Source organism: Dipteris shenzhenensis, chromosome 5 (genome assembly GCF_047967505.1).
Source record: "Dipteris shenzhenensis isolate YYH24624 ecotype China chromosome 5, Dip_SZ_1.0, whole genome shotgun sequence".
In the NCBI taxonomy this organism is placed as follows: Eukaryota; Viridiplantae; Streptophyta; class Polypodiopsida; order Gleicheniales; family Dipteridaceae; genus Dipteris; species Dipteris shenzhenensis.
The window spans coordinates 33566924-33594642 of NC_141600.1; the positions used below are offsets into that span (position 1 = coordinate 33566924).

Below are 27719 nucleotides of genomic sequence, written 5' to 3' on the forward strand. Positions count from 1 at the left end.
CAGTGAAGGGATGTTCAAGTTCCAAAGCCTAAACATCAGACAGAATTGGGTGAATATGTTGCAAAAGAAGCTGACGTGCAGACACGACCCAAGGAGAAAGAGTATCCAGATGCCCAAAATGAGTGGAGAAGTGCTGCACACATAAATCAGCAAGCTTTGAACGAGATGTTGACCAAGAACCATCAAGCATCCGGATCTGACAGATATTGGCAGCCTGTCTTTCGTAGTGTAAACTCTTAAAAAATTGCTTGGAAGAGCAGCCTTTATCCAAAAATGCCTGTTGTCTAGATCGAGTTTCCCATTTAGCAAGCTTTCTGCAATCATTAGATTGAAGAGAGAATTGAGCCTGGCATAAGAGCATGCTTTCCTCTAAAGACCAAGGGCGAAGATGAGCAAGCTCAGTCAAACTCTGACATGTAAATTTGGCATGTGCTACAGTCTCCCTTGTGGCTTGCATATAGGATTTGCCATAATCTCGAATAACTGTTTGTATCCGAGCAACAAAAGCCTGCCAGGCATAGTCCAAACCAATGCATATCTGACAAGAGAGAGGCTGAATAGCATCAGAGACCAAGGCTTTAAAGTCAGCATGCTCCAGATAACTATTATTAATCAGCAAAAGCCATCTGCAAGGCAATCAGTCAGTGGGAAATTCATGTAAGGAAAGCCTCAATCAAAGAGGAGCATGATCCGAATGTGTGAAAGCGTGATCAACCCAAATTTGACAAGTAAAGGCATCACAATGCTGTGGATCAATCTAATACCATCTGTCCAAGCGTGCCCGATAAGAAGATTGAGCATTATGCTGAAAGGTATAACCCGGAAGCATGGGCTACATGTAATTCCTTCCAAAGATCAACCAGGCGCAACTGAAGCAAAAAATCAGACCATGCCGGTGTTTCAGAAGCCAACATATGAGTGTGGCATGAGGTGTTGTCACCCGATTGAGGGGCATTATTAAAGTCACCACAAATGAAGGCATGTTGTCGCCATGGATAAGTATGCATGGCAGCCCAGATCAAAGCTCTATCACGAGAAGACTGGGGGGCATAAACCGATGCAAATTCAAAAAATTTTCCTTGAACAAGGCATTGAACAATAATCCATCTACCATGGCGATCATTGAGAGCCACAACAGGTTGAAGGTCGTGCTTTACCAAAAAGGCCACACCAGAAAAGGAGTGCTCTCCAGCATGGAAGATATCATAACCAGCAAAATGGCCTATTTGACCAGCATACATATGCTGATTATGCTCTTGCAAAGCAATTATATCAGGCTGCAATTGCCTGATATACATCCAGACCAGTTTCCATTTGTGACCATCACACATTCCCTGTACATTGAGAGTAACACACTTCAGATGATCAAGCATATTTACAGTTATGGGACAGGTATGTACAGCAACTAACGGGTTGTTTACGTCTGCATTTCCACCTCAATGTCCGGGCCTCTGCCCTAGGATGAAGCATCAACCTGAGGAGAGGACAAAAGTGCAGCAACTTCTTCTTCAGGAAACAAGGTCCGATTTGCAGTCACAGCAGCCCAGGTCAAGCCAACACCAGAGTTTTCAGTAGGTGTTTTCCCATGAGAGGATGCACCACTCCAAGTCCGAGAAGGCAAAGGTCGCCTGGCGGAGATCACTTTGCGAGGGCTTTGCCATCCATCAGTCAAAATTTTTTCCCCGTTCCCCTGAGGTGGAGAGGACAAAGGCACAGGAAAAGAAGCATTACCATGTGAGACAGCCGGGGCTTTGCCTTTGTCTTGAACAGAGAAAAACTGTTTGACCCCTTTGTTTTTTACCACAGAAGAGGCATTTGCATTCTTATTCAAAGGCTGAACCATTTCAGCTTGCACTGGCATCCATGGAGCTCGGGAAGGGCATTGTGAAGCCATGTGCCTGCATTGAAAGCAAGCACCTGCAAACAGCCCCCACTTGAGCTTGTAAAAGGCACTCCCCATGGAAACATTATTCACAGTAACCGAGTATGAAGCTGGAGTGGGATGATCTATATCCCACAAAATGCAGAAGCAATTCGAATTTCCATTGGGTCGCAGTGGACATACCACCTTACCAAGGGAAGCTGCAATTTTAGGTAGAAGAGAAGACAAGCATTGAGGAAAATCCACAACTTCTACCCAAACAGGGCAACGATGCCGAATCAATGCCTGATAATCCCGGGTGGGAGACCAGGGCAGAACATGGACCATCTGCTGGCCATAGAAAAGAGGAGAGTGCTCCAGCAAAACATGACGGTGCTCCTCATCAGCCATGATGATCTCAAAAAAGCCCCTCGCTGCATAATGAACTTTTTTGACATAAGGACCACCCAGGGTTCGAGTCAACCAATTCCCAACATCTGCAGCAGCAGGCATCCGTCCTGAGAAGAAAATTATAATGACATGCTTTGCATACTCCTTAACTAGATCAAATATATCATCCACTTCCACCATAACACCACACACACACACACACACACATGCATACATACATACATTATGTATATGTATACATATACTTTTTTTCATAGTTAAAATTTTATTGCTTTATATTACAAGAGAGCTTCCCAGAAAGGAAAAGCTGGACAATACATCAACAGAAAATCTCAATATAAGAAAGATAAACATCAAAATCTATGTAGTGAGCTTACCGACAATCAAAGAGAGATTGCTACAAAGATGCACACACTTTTTTTTTAAATAGTGAAAGCTTTGATTGATTATATTACAAGAATAGCCACCTCAAAAAAGAGGCGCTAGAAAATACATCAACTAAAGATCTCAATATAAGCCAAATATACATCTTGGTCTATTTGGCGAGTTTGCAAGCAATCAAAGAAAGATTGCTGCAGAGAACGCTTAAAGAAAGCAAACAAAGAAAAATTGGGATTACTAAAGACTTTACAATTGTGGTCTGTCCATAAAGTCCAAATTGCCCTTTCAGATATAGGACAAGTATGTACAACAGCCCAAGCCATACCGTGTAGCTGCCAGAGAAAAAGGTAGCTAGAGCCATCATGAATAACATCAGCAACAGAAGTGATGCCCTTAAAAGAAACAAAGTAGGCACGGCGAGGTTCCTGTAAAGCCAATGGAGGCTGAAAAACTGTAGACCAATGAATGCTCTCATCTCGCAAAGAATTACCTAGCAAAGATTGTCGACCATGCCATTCCAGATGAGAGAGGACATGCTTCCAATCAAGGTGCAACCTGGAGACCAAAGGGTAGCCAAGCAAAGTCCATTGATGTGACCGAATAAGAAATCCCAGTAATTGATTTGCCAATGACAAAACACAGAAATACTGATATGAGTGACCAGAGATCTAATCATGAGAGCCCAAGGTTGATCACCTTGCAGAAATTGCAGCAACATTTTTCCCCTGTGAGCAAGGATATGCACGTGAATATCCGTGATGTTCAATCCACCATGCATCTTGGGAGAACAAATGTGATGCATCGAAAGCAGCCTGAGACTTTTTCTGCCATGTTTGGATTGCCAGAAGATTTCCATAAAGACAGACATGAAAGATGTAAGATCTGCCTTAGTGAACATGATCAATGGCAAGTAAAATCGAATATATGCCACAAGGATGGACTGCATTATTCGAAGACCACCGTGCAAAGGCCAAGTTGCCAATTTCCAATACTCGAGCTTTTTCCGAAGCTTAGCCAAAACCCAATCAGTTTGTTGTCGGCGAGTGAGACCCCACCCCAAAGGGTAACCAAGATGATGAACAATCTGAGTGGGTGGAATGAATTCCCCAGGCCACAAAAGACTATGCCAGTCTTTAGAATGCAATGGGAGTAGCTTAGACTTTTGAAAATTTACATGAAGACCAGCTGCCAAACCATAAACAGAGAGAGCGTGCATCAAAGCAGAAAGATCTTTAAAGGATTTTGCAATATCCACCTGTAAGAGCAGAACATCCTGTTGCGTGTATTTGGCATATTCAATCCCAATATAAGCATTGGCAATATTATCTGTGATATGTCTACGCAGCCCATCATGCAAATAACCTTTAATACGATCAACAACCATTTTGGCTATGATCTTGTAAATGACTGGCATGAGCGTTATTGGTCTCGAATCAGTTTGTGAATCACATAGCTGCTTTTTTGGAAGGAGCTTGACAAGTCCTTTTTTCCATGACATAGGCATTTGCTGATTTTCCCATGCTGAATTAACCATTTGCAGCAAAGTAGGCTTGAGGATATCCCAGAAGGCAAGAAAAAATTCCACTGTGAGACCATCCCATCCTGGAGATTTCCATCTTCCACTGGATTTAACAGCGTCTGACAATTCTCTTCAGTGAAAGGAATTTCCAATTCCAAAGCTTGAGCATCAGAGAGAATGGGATGGACATGCTGCAAAAGAAGCTGGCGGTGGGCAGACACAACCTGAGGAGAAAGAATATCCACATGCCCAAAGTGAGATGAAAAGTGTTGCACACAAAAAGCAGCAAGCTCTGAGCGAGATGAGGACCAAGAACCATGAGGCATCCGGATGCGACAAATATTAGCAGCTTGTCTTTTGTAATGCAAACTTGTAAAGAATTGCTTGGAAGAGCAACCTTTATCTAAAAAAGCCCTTTGCCGAGATCGGGTCTCCCATTTAGCAAGCTTTCTTTGATCATTCGATTGGAGATAAAATTTAGCCTGACATAATAGCATGCTTTCTTTTGAAGACAAAGGCCGAAGATGACTAAGTTCAATCAAACTCTGGCAAGTGTATTTGGCATGCTTCATGGTCTCCCTTGTAGCCTGCATGTGGGATTTACCATAATCCCAAATAACTGCTTGCATTCTTGCAACAAAAGCCTGCCATGCATAATCCAGATCAATGTGCATCTGATGAGAAAGAGGCTGAATGGCATTAGAAACCATGGCTTTAAAATCAGCATGGTCAAGGTAACCATTATTTATCAGCAAAAAGCGTCTGCAAGCCAATCGATCATCTGGAAAGTCATGCAAAGAGAGCCTCAGCCAAAGAGGAGCATGATCAGAATATCTGAAAGCATGGTCAATCCAAAGCTGACAAGTGAAGGCATCAGAATGCTACGGATCAACCCGATACCATCTGTCTAAGCGTGCCTAATATGAAGACTGAGCATTATGCTGAAAGGTATAGCCCATAAGCATGGGCTGCAATTCCTTACAGAGATCAACCAGAGACAACTAAAGCAAAAAATCAGACCATGCCTGCTTTTCAGAAGCCAACATGTGAGTGTGGCCCGAGGTATTATCTCCCGGTTGTGGGGCATTATTGAAATCACACAGATAAAAGCATAATTCCGCCAAGGATATTTATGCATAGCATTCCAAATCAAAGCTCGATTCCTAGAAGATTGAGGAGCATATATTGATGCAAATTCAAAGATGTCGCCTTGAACAAGGCATTGTATGATCATCCATCGAGCATGGTGATCATTGAAAGCCACAATAGGGTGAAGATCATGCTTAACCCAAAAGGCTACCCCAAAGAAAGAGTGCTCTCCAACATAGATAAATGTCATAACCAGCAAAATGTCTAGATTTACCAGCATACATATGCTGATTATGCTCTTGTAAAGCCACTATATCAGCCTGCAATTGGCGTATATACAGCTAGAACAGTTTCCATTTTCGACCATCACACAATCCCTGTACATTCAAAGTGACACATTTGAGATGATCAATGTACAATAGCAAAAAGCCTTCTATGTCTGCATTTCCACCTCAGTGTCCAGGCCTTGGCCCTGAGAAGAAAAGTCAGCCTGAGGAGAAGACAATGAGGCAGCAACTTCCTCTTCTGGAAAGAGGGTACGATTTGCAGTCACCACAGCCCAAGTCAGACCAATGCCAGAGTTTTCAGCTGGTATTTTGCCCTGAGAGAAGACACCATTCCAAGTCCAGGAGGGCAAAGGTACAGCAAAAAACTGTTTTACCCCCTTAGGCTTCATCAGAGAGGGGGCATTAGAATTCTTGCTCGGAGGAGGCGGTGGCAGTTCAGCCTGCAATGGCATTTTGGGAGCACGTGAAGGGCATTGTGAAGCCATATGCCCGAACTTCTTGCATTCAAAGCAAGCACCTGCAAAGAGACCCCATTTCAATAAGGCACTGCCCATCAAAACATCATTCACTGTGACCGAATTCTGGGGTTGGATTGTCTGTATCCCACAAAATGCAAAATCTATTTGAATTGCCATTAGGCCGTGGTGGGCAAACCACTTTGCCAAGATAGGCTGCAATTTTTGATAAAAGAGAAGCCAGACATTGAGGGAAATCCACCACTTCCACCCAGACAGGGCATCTGTGTCTGATCAATGCCTGATAATCTCTGGTAGGTGACCAGGGCAACACATGAACCATTTGCTGTCCATAGAAAAGGGGAGAGTGCTCCAATAAAATCTGTCTATGCTCTTCATCTGCCATGATCACTTCAAAAAAGCCCCTTGCTGCATAATGAACTTATTTGACATAGCAACCACCCAGGGTGCTAGTCAACCAATTACCAACATCTACAGCAGCAGGCATACGTCCTAGAAAAAAGATAATAAAGGCATGCTTGGCATATTCCTTAACAGGATCAAAAATATCATCCACCTCCACCATGATGCCCATGGTGGGAACTGGATCCTTCCAACTCTTTCGAGTGTCTTCGAAACCCTCATGCATCACCTCATAGACAAGCTGGGCCTCTACAGAGTCATGAAGGGGGTCATCCTGACCCATAACCTGCTTTTGTTTTTTGTGTTGTACTGATCTTTCTTTCTGAAAAGTCTTTTCATAAGGACAATCTGCCATTTGAAGGCGAGGGAAAAAAGAACCCAAGAAAGAGGAAGCTTGAAAGGGAGCTGTAGAAGAGGGAACCCATAACTAAAAGGAAGAAGCTAAGGAAAAGAGCAGGAAAGAGCGCTGAAGTTGAACACACACACACACACATGCACGCATGCATATATATATATATATATACACACACACACACACATGCATGCATATATATATGCATGCATGCATGCATGCATGTGTGTGTGTGAGTGTTCAACTTCAGCGCTCTTTCCTGCTCTTTTCCTTAGCTTATATATATATATATATATATATATATATAAAGGAAAGACTCATTGTCAATCCAACAAGCATGTTGAAATTGGTTAGGACAAGACAATTAACTTACCTAATACATTAGCTCGTAAGGACCCATAGCGTAGCAAACGTAGCCCACCAGCATTGGTTGATATATTTCCTCCAATTTGACATGTTCCTTTGGCACCCAAGTCTAGGGGCATCATATATCTTTAAAAACCAATCAGTGTCAAAAGTCAACAATAACATTGACCAATCTTAGCAAACGGAATGAAGACATGCAAAAACACCTTTAAGATCAACAATCTACCTGCCTAAATAAACACAATAAATTTCTCATAAAACCTACATAGAAAACAATGAATAAACTCATGCCTCCTTTTAAGAGATGTTAGATGCTACATTGACAGTTACCCTTTGTTGCCAACATAGTTATCAAGTGTTTCGAGGATACAGCCTGCTTCACAGTTCAACACTCCATTAACCTACAAGATAGCAAAGATAACTTCTTAGGATAAACACAATGATTTATCAACTTATACCTAGTTAAATTTAGGCATTGCTCTAGATTTTTCGATAGGGACTTCATCCCAAGAAAGTTGTTCGATATAACACTATAGAATTGCAAGAATGAAAACTCCGATGTAAGTTTCAGTAGTGCTTTAATACTTGCTGCAAGGGAGAAGCAAAAAAAGAGTAGGATGTGTAAACCCCTTTCATACGATTCAAATTGGGGCTATGCAGCACCCCCCCAAGCTGTCCCTAAGGCAGCCCCTCTTCTAGGTTGTTGCAGAATGACGCCTTAGAGAAGGCTTAGTGGTGGTCGAGCTTTGACAAGTACGCAGGCCATCCGCCTAGCACAAGGCCTGTGAAATATTTTTTTGAGGCAGAATTATTGCCCCTTCCAGCTAACTGTCCACCACCTCATGAGAACTAGCCAATCATTCTCAAACTTGCATATACACACATGGAGAATCGAGATTATCAGCAGCTTCTTGCTGACACAAAAGAAAAGAGATCTCCTATGTTTTGAGATTATCAGCAGCTCCTTGCTGACATAAAAGAAAAGAGATCTCACTATGTTTTCACCATACCCTTGCAAGAGGCGTTTGATGGCACCCACTTGTTACTCTACCCTTGATACTCTTGCACCAGCAGAGGCCTTGGAGTCACTAGAGGATAGGATGGCAACCCTTGCTTGAGGAGTATAGCAAGCTCATTGGCATGACCAACATGATGAGATTTTGTGACTCCACAGGCCTACTTGTTTCTTTCACTTGGTATTTGCTCTTGGACACAGCTCTCAGCTTTCATGCTTCAATTTACAGTTTTTGCTCTTAGAGATGATGTATATATGCAGACTATACTTCTCCTTGAAGTTGGTTTTTATATCTCTCATTCACACATGGTAATGCTGACCATCTTTCTCCTATTCATTGGGACACATGATGATGCTAAAGGGGATCTAGAAGGTCACTCATTAGTACAAGGACGACCTAAGGACCTTGATTGTAGGAAACCTTGTACAAGGGGATGACCTAAGGGATGACATATGACCTATGGTGCAAGGATGACTTCAGTGCACTGGAGTGAGTAGGCAACATTGCTGCTTGACCAAGCAACCATGTGGTCACCATGTACAAGGTTGCTAAAATGCTAGGTGATCTAAGTGGAGGATCACTTGGTCAACCAGTGTGCATCAAAGCGGCACGCATGGAGGAGGATAAGTTGCTACCGACCGGGTCCAACTAAATATGACATATGACCTATGGTCCAAGGATGAATTTAGTGTAATGGAGTGAGTAGGTGACCTTGCTACTTGACTAAGCAAGCATGTGGTCACTAGGAGAGTAGATGATGACATGCAAGGTTGTTGACATGCTAAGTGTTCTAACTAGAGGTCACTTGGTTGAACCAGTGCACATCAAAGATGCATACATGGAGGAGGACAAGTTGCTATCAATCAACATGCTCTAACTTTGTCCATCTCAGTACCAATCAGAGCTACCAGGAGGTGGACATGAAGGAGTTATGATGGCACTAAAGAGTTAAAGGATGATGGGACTTTGACATAGTCCGATATTCGAAAGCCATTAAGAGATTGAGTGATGGAATGGATGAGGAGGAACTAATGAGAGTGGGGAGGAGAGACTCCACCACCCCCAATGGGAGAAGTTACAAGTCATCGCTAATGGATGTGATCAGTTTAGGATGAAGGCAAAGGTGTCGGTGGTGGGAGTATGATTCAATAGAGGAGAGGGGACGAGCTTCCTGTGCAGTGGTATACTAGTGAATGTGTAGGGTTGTACCAGTAAATGGGATTGAGACTGATTGAATTGTGTCTTTGGAAGCAATAGTTCTCTACACTCTTGTACCTATGAAACGTTTGTTTTGTACTCCATGGCACTCGTAGAGTTAGGGTTAGGGTTTTCATCTGTTACCCCCTGGTGCCTTTTTAGTACTTTCTAGTATATTCACACTATTCACATAAAATGGTGTTGAGATGTCATGCCAACGCCTTCCCTCAAGTGATACTTCAATCCTTCCTCGTGCTTTTCTAGAAAGGCCTAAAATTTTGAATTTCTTCTCCCTATGGATTTGTGCCTATCAAAAGCTATAGAGAGGATCATTTGGGAGTTGGACTTGTGCTTTTTCCTCCTCTAGCACAGGTATGTACTGTGATAACAAGGGAAATGAGAAATAGAGTGGGGGTAGGCCTGTGGACAGCAGCAGGAAGATGATGGGCTGTAGAGGGGCTGAAGACATAGTTACCAGGGAACATCGTTCCCCCTTCTGGAACCTGAAATGCCTGGATATTCCTCGAACCCTTACTGGGTCCGGAGCTCGAAGGAATGCCATTCAGGTGTTCCCAGAACCCATTCCCTAACATTCTAGTATCTAGGTCTGGCACCGTCGCAGGACGGGGTTAAAACAGCCAAACAAGCCGACTGGGCACCGTTTGTCATCACTCCAGCTGCTTGGACCTTGCACTCCTCTCAACCTTCTCTCAGCCCACCCTTATTCCTCTCAGCCCCGACCTCTTCTCAGCCCCCTTCTCTCAGCCCTGTCCTCCTCTCAGCCCCTCTTTCCTCCTCTCGGCCCCAGCCCGCTCCTCTTCTAAGTTCTCAGCTCCCTCCTCTTCTGCAGCAAAATTTGCAGCCCTTTTGCTTCATTTTGTTGCAGCTCCTCCCTACCTCTCTCTCTCTCTCTCTCTCTCTCTCTCTCTCTCTCTCTCTCCATCCTCTCTAAAAATGACTCCTCCACATGGCATCAACAAAAAAAAAATTTCACTTGGTGGTTGGAGGTTGATTCCCTCGCCAAGTATGAAAAAGTGAAAGGAGGGGAATTGTCGCTTTTGTAAAGCAGCAAAAAACAGAGGCACAGACATAGTACAGGCTCATTTATAGGGGGTGACAAGGCAAGGCATCTCCCCTTGCCCTTCAACTTCCAGCAACAGACCTTCCACATTTGAAGGCAACACAAAGAGATTGGACAGCATTAGATGACAACCTGTGATTCTTGATCCTCGAATCAAGCATCACCAATCCTAGGCTCAGCAGGGTCTTCCATATGTGGTAGCACATGTTCTTCTGCCCTACATCTATTTCTGTCTCCTTAGAGTAGAGCTTCATCTGCACATACAGGTGGGGCTAGCCTTGTGGCCTTGTGGCCTCCTATCCTGGAAGGAGGGCATGGATAAATGCAACAATGGGACGTTTCTTTTATGAAGCAAATGTACCCAAAGTAAAAGCCCACAAGCCTTACTTCATTAATATGGTGAAGGAGGTTGCTTCCTTTGGACCATCATACACTCCTCCCTTATGTGAGGCTAGCCTTGCACCTCATGGCATCCCAAAAGGAGGGCACAGCAGATAGATGCAACAATGGGCCGTTTCTTTTATGAAGCAGATGTACTCCGTGTAGGAGATTGCAACCTTTGGACCATAATATACTCTTCGCTCATGTGACACCCTTCGCACCACAATGTTTGAGCCAGAATCTACCATAGAGCAAGCTTTGATTCCTATCAAAGGCTGGTGGAGCTTAGGATTAGGGGCACTATTGTTGCACGCGGTACAGTATTCAACAATGATGCATGTGGCTTATGTCAAGGTGTGCAAATGGGTTCTTCATGTGTATCTGTGTCAGTTGATGTTTATTTTAATGCGGACATTGAACTTCCATTTCCAACAATGGATACATGCAAACTTGGAGATGCGGCGGGAAGCACAATTAGGTGGGAAATGAAAGAATTAAATATCTATGATAAAGATACTCCCATGCAGTTGGGAGTCCCTTCTCCAGAGACAAGTGCCCATTATACTAGCTCATCACGATAGGGCAGTGGTATCTTGATAGGATATGAATGGAGTGACACTAGGAGCTACTCTATTCATGGGATAATTGCATACGCTAGAGAGGCCAGATTTTTTGTTAAATTCAGAGGAGGGAAAGTCAGCCGAGAGGGTGGCTAGCATTCGGATGGAGGCCATTGAGTATGTGGGTGCAAATAGTGTTATATTGCATGTTTCCGATGAGGCAGTATGTAAGATTCTTGAGGATAAGTACTTTCACATTACTTTCACTCCTTGCATGGCACATGGGCTGAATAATCTTTTGAAAGACATTGGTAAGTTGGTTGGGAGGAGCCTTCCATTGAGATGGGCAATCATGTTTTTACTTTCATCGCTCGGCACCACTATATTTTGGTTATTTTTTGCAAGGTATCCCCAAAAATTCTCTTGAAGTATTCTGGCATTGCTTTGATTACAATTGCATCATGCTGCACCTGCTTTTTAAGCTGAAAACTTATTTGAGGAAGCTTGTTGTTTCTTGTGAGTAGGATGCATGGCATGAACCTAACTCTATAGGGGCTCAAAGAGTTTAATCCATTGTTTTAAATGTCATCTTTTGGATTGATGTTGACCTAGTGCTATAGGTCACAAAGCCTATTCCCATTATGCTGAGTCTTCTTGATGGGGATGACCCTTGTAACATGTAGGAAGGGTTCGATAGGATGATTGACACAATTCAAAATTTGGATGCTTTGCATAGTTGGATGGGGGAGGAGTTAAGGACACTTGCAACCTCTTTATGGACATAATATCATTCGCCTTTGGAGGCTGCAGCCTTTGTTTTGGATCTAGAATTTCAAGGGAAAGGGCAAGAAATGGATACTAGAGTGGTGCAAGGATGGGAGATAATATTGAGACAACTAGTCTCAAATGCAAAAGATAGAAGGAAAGTGTGGGAGGAGCTGTCATATTACAAGAAAAGAAAAGGGTTGTTTGGTTTGGAGGATGCACAAAATGACAAGTTTAAGATTTCCACCATTTGTCAGTACGAGGACTATGGGGCATATGCTTTTAAAGAAGAGAGGAGAGTGAGAAAGTAGACCATGAAAATGAAGGAATAACACTCATATACAATTAGGGCTCTCCATTTGCCCTAGATTTGCCCTAAAATTACCTTTGTCTATACCACTCTACTCTTAACACTAGGTGTTTACATGATGTTGAGATTGTTTTTCTCAACACCTTCCCTCAAGATCCACATCATGAAGTTGGATTTCCCTCAAGATGATGATTCTAGGGTTTGAAGAAGGACTCGGCATTACTTTCCATCACTCCCCCTTGATCGGAATGTCCTTCCTCTAAGTCAAACCAGGAGCTTGTTAGTGTTTCTCTAAAAGCCCTTCCCAAGCAATTTGGTGAATATGACTGCGACATTATCTTTGTTGTCACAATTTTGCAGTGCAATGTCACCAAGTAGCACTTTTTCTCTAATGAAATGCACATGCTTTGTCCTTAATTCTTATAATGGATTGTCTCATCAAAATAGTCAATTTCTAACACTAGTCTTCAGAGCCATATAGCTTCATATGGTCTTGTTGTGAGAGCTCTAATATGCTACTTCTACTGACGACAAAGAAACTGTTGGATGCTTATTTTATAACCACGAAATTGCTCCTTCACCAATAAAAAATGCATAACCTTAGCTTGACCTTCTTGTCTTCTAATCTCCTGCATAGTCACTATCACAATAACGATGCAACTGGATATGACTTCCTCTATATTCAATTCCAAACTATTTGGTGCCTTTGATGTATGTCAATGCTCTTTCGGCTACATTCTACTGTGATTGTTTGGCTTTGACATAAACCCTATCAATGAAATAACAGCATAACATATACCTGGCCTTGTTATTGTCAGATAAATCAAATATGCAATAAGTTGTTTGTAGTACTTAGAGGCAGAGGATGTGATGCCTCTTGCCCATTTGCCTTTGCCAAAGGGTAGCGTTTGGGAGATAGTGTCCAACATCACTACCTAAAATATCTGGTAGCCAGCTACAGTTTTGTGATGAGAGGCCATCAAGTTCCCCCAGTAGCCACCCTCATCGCCACCTGGTAGGATATCATCTACACCCTGTGTGCAATCTGGAAGTGCAGGGCTTTAGGTTCTAGAGCAACCAATGAAAGGCGGGAGCATTTCTGCAAGGATTGCAGGCCTGTAGGTATCTTTTATGTAATGACCACGTGGGGTATCCACTGGATGTATAGACCTCTACCTTGATTGTTATCCCCTATTCCAGAGATTCCCAAGGCAATGCTAGGTTCTCTGGAAACAGCCTGGTTTTTCTGAGAACCAGTTTGTTTCTCTTTTTCCATGATCAGTGCCTTGTGGATTGCTGATTTGTATGGTACATGGAACTTTTTCAATAGATTGCCAACATATTTGTGTTGATTCATGAATATGTTTTCTGCATCTATCTAAAATTCTATTCCTAGACAAAAGTACATGAGTCCAAGGTCTATTATGTCAAATTCTGCAAATAGATCTTTCTTCAGCTTTGGGATGAACTCTTCGTTGTTGCCTATCACTATAAGATCACCTCCTCTCTTATAGACATTCCTCTGCTTGATGTGAGTACCTTGATTTTTCTAGCTGTTTAGTTTTAAACACATGAACTTAAATTCTTTAAATTTATCAAAGACTTTGACTTTTCTTTGATAAAGTAGACCCAGTAGTATTTGCTATAGTCATCAAGAAAAGTCAAGTAGTATAATGTTCCATTAATGCTTCTGGTTTGTGCATAATCTCATACATCAGAGTGTATCAAGTCAAGGGCACCTTTTGCTCTAGTTGTACTTCTATCAAAGTTGGCTCTAGCTTGTTTACCAAAGCAACATGCTTCACATTTTCAAGTCTACCTCTGGAATGTGATTTATATTTGTTTGTTGTTGATGTTGATGATGATGACCACCACCTCTATATGACGATCTTCCTCTTTCTCGTCCTCTATTTGAGGCTGCAAAGGTTTGCTCAATTGTTTGTCCTTCCCTTGCTTGAATTGCCTACGTCCTTAATTCTTCATCCAACAAAATTGATTGTAGCTCTTCCAATGTTGGTATCTGTCTTTGAATGGCGATGCTTTGAATTAGGCTCTATAACGTGGATCTATGGCAGGGTAACACTTAGTGCAAAGGAGATAGATGCCTCGACTATTGAAAGAACTTAGTTGAATAGATGCCTTGTCTATGTAGAAGAATCCAATTAGGTTGAAAGCCCTCATTTCTTTCCTATCCCAACTCTTCATGATGTCTCGGATGAGATCATTAGAGTCTTAAACCAAAGGTGCAAAACAGCTGACAGCTCTACATGCTAGAAATAGGATATGGCACAAGGATGTCAAGCATAAGATCTCTCTCCCATAAGACCCTAGGGCAAGACTTCACTGTTTGATCCTCCACACTAGAAAAGTAAACCATGATCGCCAAAAATGTCTAAGGTGGGAGCTTGTTTCATCCAAACAGATTACTGGAGGCCTAAGGCCACTGGTATGAGGAGACTACTTTGACACCAAGGAATAAAAAGCAATGTAGTGCAACCTATGAGGAGTGCCCGCATACAAGGAGCATCATGGTACAAGTATGCAAGGATGTTGCGACACAAATGCACAAGAGAAGGGATGCAAGGTCACTGAAACGTTGGGGTGCAAGTGTATGACGATTGTTGTCGTACAAAGGCACTCAAGTACGAATGTAGAAGAGATGCAATGGAACGAGTGCATGAGAGAACAAATGTTTGATAGATGTAAGAGTGAGAGGGGCATATAGAGAGAAAATACACCCCAAACCTACAAGCGGGTATAGAGAACGAGTGCTAACAAAAAAAATCCATCCACTAGTACAATGCTACACATTCACTAGTATACCACTATATGGGGAGCCCGTAGCTCAAGCCTCCCTCCTCTCCTATGATAAATAATACTTTCCTTGACATCCACCTTTTCCTTCATCCTGGCTGGTCGCATCCACTAGCAATGCCTTGTGACTTTTCCTATTGGTGAAGACTCTCCTCCATTGTCATTGCGTCTCCTACTATCCCCTAAGCCATTCCCTCGCTCGGTTTCTTCATGACTTCAAATAGGGCAAGTTGTTGCCAACCAACGTGGCAGTGAAGAGTAGAGGATGATGCAACTTCGGCACAATGGGATCCATGTGCACCTCCATGTTGCGCACTGGTTCGACGGAGTGCCTCCAGTTAGATCTCCTCGCATGTCATCATCACCCTCTACATGTGCTGGTGACCACATGCTTACTCTGTCAAGCAGCCACATCGCTTAGTCACTCCGGTGCACTCAAGTCATCCTTGCACTATAGATCACATGTCATCTCTTGTACATGGTCTCTTATGTTCAAAGATCTCAAGTCATCCCTTATACAAGGTTATGATCAAGGTTTTTAGGTCGTCCTGGTACTTCCAAATTCCCTATAACAACACTCCACATAGTATCATGCTCACAAAGAAACCCCTAGACAAGGGCACCTCTTATATCATCAGCTACATCAATCGAGCTTGACAATAGGGCCATCAAATGAGGGAAAACATAGGATACCTTGGAGGGCACTTCCTTGTGCAAGTAGATATAGCAAAGGGAGATCAAAATTGGTGGTGTGAACGAGCTACTAGATGGTTTCATCTCATGAAATGCCTATAAATCACCTCACACCATACGAATACTTGCTAGATCTCCCTACAATATTCGTGATTCACTAGGCAGTCCGTTAGATTATCAAAGACGACCTATGGCAGGTGGGCATTCAGAAGACATGATTTTCACCACCAATTAACGCGACTAAATTGATATTCGACAAGAACATCAATGGTTATATCAATGTCGGCTGTTTAGCAACGGCTGTTTAGCAACTGGCAGCTCTTGGGTGGGAAAGGCTATTAAAACCTTCAAGTCTAGCCATATGATCCTACTCCAAGAGCCTAAGATTCAATTGGACCACTTCCCCTTAAAAGGCCTCGAAAAATATCCATTGTGCAAGGCCTCCAAAATTCTATCGTGTCAAGGAGTTTTCTTGAGAGGACGATGCTACAGACTAAGCTTCCAAGGTTTGGTACCTAGATTGAGAAATCAAAAGGGCATGCCGTCTCTCTATTCTAAGAAGCATGCGTGCGTGCGTGCGTGCGTGTGTGTGTGTGTGTGTGTGTGTGATTTCCCACTGACAGATTACCTTGCCGAAGGCTTTTGCTGATTAATAATAGTTATATGGAGCATGCTGACTTTAAAGCCTTGGTCTCTGATGCTATTCAGCCTCTCTCTCGTTAGATACGCATTGGTTTCGATTATGCCTGGCAGGCTTTTGTTACTCGGATGCAAGCAGTTATTCGAGATTATGGCAAATCCTTATGCAAGCCACAAGGGAGACTGTAGCACATGCCAAATTTACATGTCAGAGTTTGACTGAGCTTGCTCATCTTCGCCCTTTGTCTTCAGAGGAAAGCATGCTCTTATGTCATGCTCAATTCTCTCTTCAATCAAATGATCGCAAAAAGCTTGCTAAATGGGAAACTCGATCCAGACAACGGGCATTTTTGAATAAAGGCTGCTCTTCCAAGCAATTTTTTAAGAGTTCACACTACAAAAGACAAGCTGCCAATATCTGTCAGATCCGGATGCCTGATGGTTCTTGGTCAACATCTCGTTCAAAGCTTGCTGATTTATGTGTGCAACTCGATCCAGACAATGAGCATTTTTGGATAAAGGCTGCTCTTCCAAGCAATTTATTAAGAGTTTACACTACAAAAGACAGGCTGCCAATATCTGTCGGATCCGGATGCCTGATGGTTCTTGGTCAACATCTCGTTCAGAGCTTGCTAATTTATGTGTGCAGCACTTCTCCACTCATTTTGGGCATCTGGATACTCTTTCTCCTAGGGTCGTGTCTGCACGTCAGCTTCTTTTGCAGCATATTCATCCAGTTATGTCTGATGCTCAGGCTTTGGAACTTGAACATCCCTTCACTGAAAGGGAATTGTCTGATGCACTGAGATCCTGTGGCAGATGGAAATCTCCAGCATTGGGATGGTCTCACTGCTGAATTTTTTCTTGCATTCTGGGATCTTCTTAAATTCACATTGCTACAAATGGTAAATACAACATGGCAAAATCAACAGATGCCTTTGTCATGGAAAAAGGGCCTTCTCAAGCTCATTCCAAAAAACCAGCTATGTGATTCACTGGGTGATTGGAGGCCAATCCTGCTCATGCCAGTCATTTACAAGATCATTGCCAAAATGGTGGTTAATCGGATTAAAGGTTGTTTCCATGATGGGTTGCATCCCTCCCAATATGGCTTTGTTCCACGTCGCCATATCACAGATAACATTGCCAATGCTTATATTGGGATTGAATATGCCAAATACATGCAGCAGGATGTTCTACTCTTGCAGGTAGATATTGCAAAAGCCTATGACACAGTTCAATGGGATTTCATCTCGCAAACTATGCGAGCTTTGGGGTTTGGACAAAAAATGCAGCAGGTTATTTACTGGCTTCACAGAGATAGCAATGCCGCTTACATTATCTCTGGGGATATCTCTGATGAGTGGACTCTTCGTTGTTCGGTCCGCCAGGGATGCCCTCTTAGTGCTTTCCAGTATGCCATTGCTACTCATCCTATGCTGCAATATATTGATCATCTTGTGGCTACAGGATCACTTCATGGCTTGGAATTGGATGCTAATCGCAGCATGGTTGCTCAAGCTTATGCTGATGATTCTTTCTTTACCTCGAAGAATACGCCCCATGATCTTGGTGCCTTGATGCAGGCCCTCTCTATTTATGGTTTGGCAGCTGGTTTTCATGTTAATTTTCCGAACTCTAAGCTGCTCCCTTTGCATTCCAAAGACTGGCATAGTCTATTATGGCCCGGGGATATCATTCCACCCACTCAGTTTGTTCGTCATCTTGGTTACCCTTTGGAGTGGGAACTCACTCGCCGACAACAAACTCATTGGGTTTTGGCTAAGCTTCGGAAAAAGCTCGAGTATTGGAAACTGGCAACCTGGCCTTTGCACGTACAGTCCATCCTTGTGGCATATATTCAATTTTACTTGCCATTGATCATGTTCACTAAGGCAGATCTTACATCTTTCATGTCTGTCTTTATGGAACTCTTCTGGCGATCCAAACACGGCAGAAAAAGTCTCAGGCTGCTTTCAATGCATCACATTTGTTCTCCCAAGATGCATGGTGGATTGAACATCACGGACATTCATGTTCATATTCTTGCCCACAGGAGGAAAATGTTGCTACAATTTCTACAAGGTGATCAGCCTTGGGCTCTTATGATTAGGACTCTGGTCACTCGTATCAGTATTTCTACATTTGGTCATTGGCAACTCGATCACTAGGATTTCTTTTTTGGTCGCACTAATGGCACTTTGCCTGGATGCCCTTTTGTCTCCCGCTTGCTTCTTGACTGGAAGCATGTTCTTTCTCATCTGGAATGGAATGGATGGCAATCTTTGCTTGGGAATTCTTTGGAGCTGAAAGCATTCACTGGTCGAAAGTATTTCAGCCTCCCTTGGCTTTACAGGAACCTCGATGTTTCTACTTTGTCTCGTTTAAAGGCATCACCTCAGTTGCTAATGTTATAGATGATGCTAGTACTGTGCTCCCCTTTTCTCTAGTAGCCACTACATATGGATTGGGCTCTCATTATCGTCCTTTGTGGCGACAAATTACTTCTATGCTTTCGCCCTTTGTTCCGATTCCTCCTTTGGAACTCCAGGACCGACTGGAAGATTGGACTTTGACTTCTCCAGGGTCCTCTTCTCGTCCTTTGAGGCTATCTCAGATTACTGTACCTGCATTGTATAAAATCCTTTTGCCTCAACCTTGGGTTTCAGAGAGAGGTGATTATGTTTGGTGAATGCATCGCCCAGCCAAGTGGTGGAGGAAAAGATTATAGCAACTTTGGGCCTATAAAGTACCGCTTCGGCAACATGTTTTCTTTTGGCGAGTTCTTTTGGGAGTGTTTCCATCTGGACAGCTATTAGCTCATCGACACATTGCTCTTGCACTTTGCCATAGATGTTCTGCTTCTTCGGAGACTGTGCCTCACTTGTTTTGGCATTGTCCGTGCTCTCGTGAGTTTTTTGATTTGCTTCAACAACACCTGCGAGCGAGATTCCCATCTGTTTCATTTGGGAAGTTCTTCTGGCTATTTGGGTTTCATCCATCCAGACCGGAGTTTCATCTTTTCTTCGTTTGGGTTCGCTACTGGACCTATGGACTTTATGGACATATAGGAATTGTAAAGTCTTTGGTGATCCTACTTTCTCTCTGTTTGGCTTTTTTAGGCATTCTCTACAGCAATCTTTCTTTGATTGCTTGTAGACCCGCTGCATAGATCATGAGGTCTTTTTGGCATATACTGAAATTTTCAGTTGATGTAATTGTAGCACCTTTTTTTTGAGGATGCTACTCATATAATATAATCAATCAAAGATTTCACAAAAAAAAAGTGTTGTGTGTGTGTGTGTGTGTGTGTGTGTGAGAGAGAGAGAGAGAGAGATCTTTTCACCCCCCAAAAAAAAGTGTGTGTGTGTATGAGACTTCTACTAAGATTTCCTCGGGCTTCCTTTGGCAAGCTTTTCTGGCTATTTGGGATTTATCCTAGATGGCCGGATTTTGAGCTGTTTAATACTTGGGTTCGCTACTGGGCACTCTAGACTCTCTGGAAACATAGAAACCACAAAGTCTTTGGTGATCCAGTTTTCTCTCCTTTTGTTTTTTCCGTCGTTCCTTGCAGCAATCACTTTTTGATTGTATGCAAACACAATGCATAGATCATGATGTATATTGGTCTTACATGGAAATTTTCTCCTAATGTACACTTTCAGCTTACCTGCTTTTCTGGGTTAGCTTTCTTGTAATATAAAGTACTCAAAGTTCTCCCCAAAAAATAAAAATAAAAAGTGTGTGTGTGTGTGTGTGTGTGTGTGAAAGAGAGAGAGAGAGAGAGGGGGGGAGAGAGAGAGAGAGAGAGAGAGAGAGAGTGTGTGTGTGTGTGTGTGAGAGAGAGAGAGCGTGTGTGGGTTGGGCATGTGTGCATGCTCTACAAGCTTGACTGCTTTTTATAGTTGCACAAGCTTAACATTAGCAATGCATTGAATGATCATCATCCAATTCTGCAAGCAATGAACTAACCTCATCAAAGGAGATGATATTGTTCATTGCACCAAGGTTGAGAATTACCTGCACCAAACCGAAACACCATTGTCACCCGAAAGTCTCCAAGAGCCGTGTATACAGAGACATTTGGTAACGTTACTTTTACTTTTTAACTCAGCAGAGCCCATAAGGTTAGTCAATTACATACAACAAAATAAAAGGAGAGAGATAATAAAAAATTTCAAAGGATTTTGAAAATCACGATGTTAGCAACCCTCAGGCTGATCAGAATCCAATCCTCATCCCAAACAGATCTGCAGACAAGCACAAGCAAAACTCTGATCTCTTCTATTTCTTTGAAAATGGTAGAACTCCATTATTACCGATGATAATATGATAAAGCCAAGTCCACAACAATCTGGGTGCTCTCAATCATTTCTGACCGATTATCCTACCTCTATGGCCATATGAAAAACTATACTGTTAATACAACCACGCATTTCCTCATCTGAGCATGAATACATGTATCAATATTTAAAGTATCAAGTCAATGGTAACATATCCTGTTGTGTAAGGCAGCATGCAATATTGAGAATGTGACATGCTCTTCTCATTTTGATGCAAGATCTGCTGCCATGATTGCGATTACCCTTGAAGGTGGAATCCTGAGTGCGATCAAAATCGAAATTGTTGAGGCAACTATAGAATTAAAATGTTGATGCAACTATAGAATTCAAATGCTACACTCCATGACTGCCGGTTTGCTTATAAGTTATAGGGAGAACCCAATAGCAGGCTTGCTAGACTGCATTGCCCCACATTGAATGAAATGCTACACTCCATGACTGCCGGTGTGAGTATAGGGAGAACCCAATAGCAGGCTTGCTAGACTGCATTGCCCCACATTGAATGAAAATGCAGCAACTGAACTGCACATAGCACTGAGGTGCAGAGTCTGAGGAAGAAGCAACCCTTCAACCTTTTAGAAGGATCAGGATCAAGCCTCCTCCATCCTGCCACCACTCCCTAAAGGCCAGACCCGACCTCACAACCTACACCCAGCACATCCCTCCACCTCACGTCCTACACTGTCATGTGCACGGATTGGTATCCGACGTGTACTGGGTACACAAGACTAGCTCAGGTAGCCTGCGGAGGCTTAGAGCTACGCAGGCTTGATTCTCAAGTTGAGTGGCAAGGGTACGAACCAGTTAGAGGTCTTCGCTATTTTTGGCGCTTGGGGTCCGAGTCTATATAAGGGGCCCAGAGGTTCAGTTCTCAAGGAGCCGATGGGAGCAAGTCTCATTCCCAGGTGCTAGGTCTGATCCTGGATTGAGTCGCGGACGCGCGCCTGCATCATAGCGTAGCCCAAGGCCCATCAACAGATCCCACGCTTCACAGCGCTACCTGGTGGTATGGGACACCAAGCTGGTTAGGATCTGGTTGGGAGTTCATGCCAATAGCTCAGCTCGTGGCTTGGAGGGGACATCTCCTAATTCGGGATCACATCCCGTAGATGTCATGATTGGGTGGTGAGCAGCTTGCTCAGTTTCCTCACGTTTGGTGTGCTCTTGTGTTTGCTTGCAGGTCAGAGGTTTCAAGAGTGCTGGGGTCGTGTCAGTTGGTATCAGAGCTAACTCCTGAGGTAGGAACTTCTGTTGCGAGAATTTTGGACAATTTTTTCTCCATGTATGCCCTAATTTCGAAATTCGTGTTCATGCCTTGCAAGTATCTGTTGGTTCATCGGTTAAGGGAAGTGGTATTAGATTGGGATAGAAGAAGGAGAGAGAGAGAGTGCAAGGTGATTTCGTTGCAAGATGTGACAAGCTAAGTACCTTTTATTGGCCTAAGATGCGTGCATTTATTGAAAACTATGTGGTAGGTTGCTGGGTTTGTCAGGTTACTAAGGCAGAACGCCTTAGAAACGCGGGGTTATTACAGGCATTGCAAATCCTAGGTAATAAATGGGAAAGTATTTCCATGGATTTTATTACCGGTTTGGTTAGAACGCGCAAGGGTCATGACTCCATTTGGGTCATAGTGGACCATCTGACAAAAATGGCTAGATTCTTACCTACTAGAACAACCATCTCAGCTATTCAGCTAGCTCATGAGTTTGTGGACCACTTGTTTAAGCTGTATGGTTTGCCGTCTGACATAGTCAACGACAGGGACTCGAAGTTTACAAGTAACTTCTGCGACACTTGTTTTTGAGAAGTTGGAAACTACTCTAAGTATGAGTTCCTCAGATCATGCACAATATCTGATGGCAGTACAAAGAAGGTCAACCAATTGGTTAAAGATATGCTTCGGGCATATGTTTCTAAGAGACAGTCTTCATGGGAAGATTATCTACCTATGATAGAATTCGCTTATAATAGTGCAAAGCATTCGAGGTACTGGTTGCAGTCCTTTTATGCTTATGTACGGGTTTCAACCTAAGTCACCAGTTATGGTTGGGTTAAAGGGAATCCAAAATGATGCTGCAAAGACATTCTTGCAAGACATGGAAGAAATGTTACTGTTTGCCAAGGAGTCTATTAGAAGTGCCCAAGATCGGGACAGATTTTATGCTAATAGACATCGTTCACCTAGAGAGTTCTCTGAAGGAACGATGGTATATTTACGTATTTCCCAGGAATCCAAGAGCCTAAGAACTGGTTTGGTTCTGAAGTTATCCCCCAGATTCTATGGTCCGTTCAAGGTTATTAAAAGAATTGGACCAGTTGCATATAACTAGAATTGCCTCCTGATATTAAAGTACATCCAGTATTTCATGTCAATAGACTGAAAGAGTTACTGGGTGCGGATGATCAACTTGTTTCTCAAGAAATAATAGAAGTTACAGATTTGACTTTATTCCACATGAACCTGAGAGTATTCTTGAATTTCGTGAAAGACACATTCGTAATAGAACTATCACGGAATACAAGGTCAAGTGGAAGGATCGTGTTGAGGAGGATGCAACATGGAACACATTATAGAACCTCCAAAGAACATTCCCGGGTTTTTTAGCGAACTCAGGAGAGTTCTTAGAGGAGGGGAAGTATGTCATGTGCACGGATTGGTATCCGACGTGTACTGGGTACACAAGACTAGCTCAGGTAGCCTGGGGAGACTTAGAGCTAGGCAGGCTTGATTCTCGGGTTGAGTGGCAAGGGTACGAACCAGTTAGAGGTCTTCACTATTTTTGGTGCTTGGGGCCTGAGTCTATATAAGGGGCCGAGAGGTTCAATTCTCAAGGAACCGATGGGAGCAATTCTCGTTCCCAGGTGCTAGGTCTGATCCTGGATTGAGTCGCGGACGCGTGCCTGCATCATAGCATAGCCCAGGCCTAGCAGCAAATCCTAGGCTTCATAGCGCCACCTGGTGATATGGGACACCAGGCTGGTTAGGATTTGGTTGGGAGTTCGTGCCAGTAGCTCAGCTCATGGCTCGGAGGGGACATCTCCTGATTCAGGATCACATCCCGTAGATGTCATGGTTGGGTGGTGAGCAGCCTACTCAGTTTCCTCACGTTTGGTGTGTTCTTGTGTTTGCTTGAAGGTCAGAGGTTTTAGGAGTGATGGGGTCGTGTCATACAACGAGCACATCCCTCACATCACCTATCAAGAGATCCACTTGTTCTTTGACGTCTCCACTTCATGACCTACACCGAGCACATCCCTCACACACACATCACCTATCAAGAGATCCACTTGGACCACAAGCTAGCTTCTACCTATGCCACTCGCCTCTTTACTCTGCTTGTTGATATTAGAAGAAAGAACAGCTTTGATCACCTACTCCATTCGTGATGCCATCTTCAGCCTTACACCACCAAATCCACACACCCACTACCCATTGGATCAGTCCCCTATGGTAGCTGGTATGATGATGAGTATAAGGCATTGCACCGTCAACTTAGATTCGAGAGGTGCAGACCAAACGAGAGAACCGCCATATGGAAGAGGGATTTGTTCCATCAGACATTCTGTTTGGAAATAACTCCAAGGACTTTTGGTGGAAGCTTCTCAAGCGGACGTCCTCGTCCCCCCCTTACTGACCAGCCATCTAGCACTCATATGCATGCACACTTTATGGCATCCCTCACCAGCCGACCCTAGACCTCTCATAGCTACCCTGCCCTAGCTCTTGTTCACTTTTTACCATCGATGATATCAAACATGCAGCCCTGAAGTTACACAATGGACAAGCCAAAGATCATGAAACTGAGTACATAGCCCCAACCTTAGCAAATCTATTTAATGAAAAGGTTTGCACTGGTTTCCCTCAGACTTGCCCTCACACCATCATCTCCCTACCTCCCATGAGCCCAGAGAACTATAGAATCATTGTGTTTGGGCATGTCCAAGATTTCTATCTCAGTACTCAACACTCAGATTAGTCAGTTTGCAAAGTGCAAGGGATTCCCAACTATTGGGCAGGTAGTTTTGGGGCATTTCCAGCCTCAAGCTTGGAGCTTTACTGGCTCTTCTTGATGAGCAGATTTTTGACTCACTCAGGATATTTTGTTTTTCATGCTATGCATTATGTACCTTGCCATGAGCATTTGCTCTTGGGGCTTTTTTCCTACTTAGTAGAATTCTTTTCAAACTCATACGAGACCATACCAATCTAGATAAAATAGCAAAGTAAACGTTACCTCATCAAAAACGGGAACGCTGCCACCAACAAGCCCAGTATTACCTCCTTGTGGCACCACCGCTAAGTTTCTTGAGTCACAATAACTAAGAACTTCAGAAACCTGTCAAATGAGCAAACAATATAAGATCTGTTATGCATAATTACCAACCAAACCAGCTAAGTTTTTGGAGGAACAGCAATACTTTGTTTGACAGAAGTCACCTAATTGTGTGTTTAATATGAGGGTTTGGATTGAAATGAGTTCAGTTCTAAAAAGTGGGAGTAGGGTAGCAATGGAAAAGAAGAATGAAAGAGAGACATAGGAAAGAAGGCTTGAACAAGAGAAGGGATCTGGGGGAGAGGAGAGAGAAGCAAAAAAAGGAGAGAGCCAAGAAAGTTATTGCCTACAAGGGAAACAAGATTAAGTTTAAGAAATATAGCAGGGAAGAGAAAGATAAAGGCTTGCTGAAAAAAAACTAGTACTAGTCGGAGAGGTCAGCCATTTGACAGGTCACAAGCCAATGGCTGTTCAAAAAGACAAGCACTAATTGGAGAGGTAGGCCATTTGACAGGTCACATGCCAATGGCTGTTCAAACAGATGTTGCAGCATCTCAGAAATGCTTCCAAAGACACAAAATGTTTCTTGTTAGATGCTTTAGTTGTTACATATCTGGAACCGATTATTCAAAGGGTGTTCCCCCTATTGAGAGGAGATTGAATTGGAAATCATATTCTATACAAATAGCTTAAGAATGGGTTTCAGGAACCAAGAGTCCCTTCAATGTCCAAATATGCACCTGTTTCGTTGAGTTAGGACGAAGCAGAACCTTGCTGCTTCCTACATACTTCCTCATCCAGTCTGTATTAGCACTTTCTAATTCATCTTTCTCAATAATGACACCCTTTTGTCCAATAATTTTTTGGAATTCTGAAATGTCTCTGTCCTCAATAACAGAGTATCGTGGATCCCTTGTGGTTTTCACATATAGTCGGTCCCTTGCAATGTTAGCAGCTTCTGAAAACTGGCTACTGTGTCTTTTCTGCTGGATGAAGGGCTTCCTTGATTGAGAATCTTGATAGTAAGGAAAGGTATTGCTGATTTTGTTCACAGTTTGAGCACTCATATGGGGTTTATATTCAAAACCGCCAGGAGGCTCAAGTGCCATTCTTGACGCTGCCTCCTGTGTAGTTGCTCGATGCCAATCTCGAAAGCCTGAAATCCATTTTAAAAATCTCCGTCTAGAAAGACCTGCAATGTCAAGACAAACAGATGATATTCATCATGGAACAAAATTGTTCTCTCTACTTTGGATCAGTGCAATATCTATAAATGAGACGTAATCACAGATCTAGTCCAGAAACATTCATACCCCAACTTTTAGACTTCTGCTGCACAAGTAAAAGGGGAATCACTCTACAAGGTGGAAGTACAGAAAGAAACATCCTCTAAAAAGCGTTAAGCCCAATTGTGGAATTGTTCATGCCTATAAAAAAATGTACATAAAAAATTTCCATAAATGTCTTTACAAGCAAACGTCTACAACACATTTGTTCGGTAACTAAACATCAGGACATGGAAATCAATTCAAGAAATTTGAAAATAAAAGCATCAAAAAGTTAGGCTGAAGATTTCAAATTCAGGTTAGTGGCTGGAGACCATCCAGAGCAGCGCGTTGGGAAAGTTCCAGATTTACAGCGATAAATTTGGAGAACGATTTGAAAATCTCTCCACAATGGGAAGGCTAACTCTTTTCTTTTGGTGTTCCTTGCAGGGAAGGATTACCCTGGATTTACAGAGATGTTTTAAGGCTTTGAAAATCTCTCACAATAGGAAGGTTCACTCTTTTCTTGATCCTTCTTGCCCACAATGTATGCATGCCACTGAGTCCATCCAGCATTGCCTTGGGGATTGCAGTCAGGCCACGGTCATTTGGGCAGGGATAGCTGGGCTTACTGGAAGAGTTATCTCCTCCACTTTGCTTATTACTTGGGGTTCAGTTGCTTGGATCTCTTTGACTGGACCTCACGTTTTTCTATAAATGCCAGGTCTCATCTTCGGCTTTTTGATCAATAATATGCCCGAACCATGCACGTCTCAATACTATTGAAGTGGAAGTTCACATTAGGGACTTACTCTAAATTTATTATCAAAGAAACATATATTACCTGTCATGGCGGGCAGCAACCCAATGGTAGGCCGCTTGACTTCATAGCCAACGACTCGCGTTCGAGTCTTGGAGCTTGCTACGTATGCCCACGGCATGGCACTCCTAGATAGGGCCAAATGGAAAGGTGAGTATAAAATTCATTTGAAAAACTAGCAATTTGAAGCAATTTTGTCGCCCCTTCATTTTAATAATTCCTTGTTTCGTTATTAAATCTCAAGACCCACATGAGAAGCATGAAAACATAAGATGTTTAATAATTCCTTGTTTCGTTATTAAATCTCAAGACCCACATGAGAAGCATGAAAACATAATATGTTTTTTCTGCTCATAGTATATATATAAGTTATTCACACTGCATGCACCGTATAGTAAGAAAATAATGTTGGAC

At 42.9% G+C, this 27719-nt stretch overlaps 1 protein-coding gene across 3 annotated transcripts in view; it reads right to left on the bottom strand.

Annotated features, from left to right (window-relative positions):
• D2HGDH (FAD-linked oxidases family protein) overlaps positions 1-27436 on the bottom strand; it is a 75710-nt gene extending 48274 nt beyond the window's left edge. For 2 of the 3 annotated variants that reach the window (XR_015541001.1, XM_087374671.1), the window contains exons 1-6: positions 27330-27436; positions 25961-26412; positions 25182-25283; positions 20573-20620; positions 7475-7545; positions 7152-7270 (exon numbers count right to left, since the gene is read on the bottom strand). Coding sequence is in view for 2 of the 3 variants with exons in the window: in XM_087374671.1 (XP_087230797.1) it covers positions 7152-7270; positions 7475-7545; positions 20573-20620; positions 25182-25283; positions 25961-26412; positions 27330-27426 (889 nt within the window). In the remaining variant the exon portion in view is untranslated. The remainder of the gene's footprint in view (positions 1-7151; positions 7271-7474; positions 7546-20572; positions 20621-25181; positions 25284-25960; positions 26413-27329) is intronic. The other variant, XM_087374672.1, reaches the window with a different exon arrangement.
• Between the last annotated feature and the right edge of the window lie 283 nt (positions 27437-27719).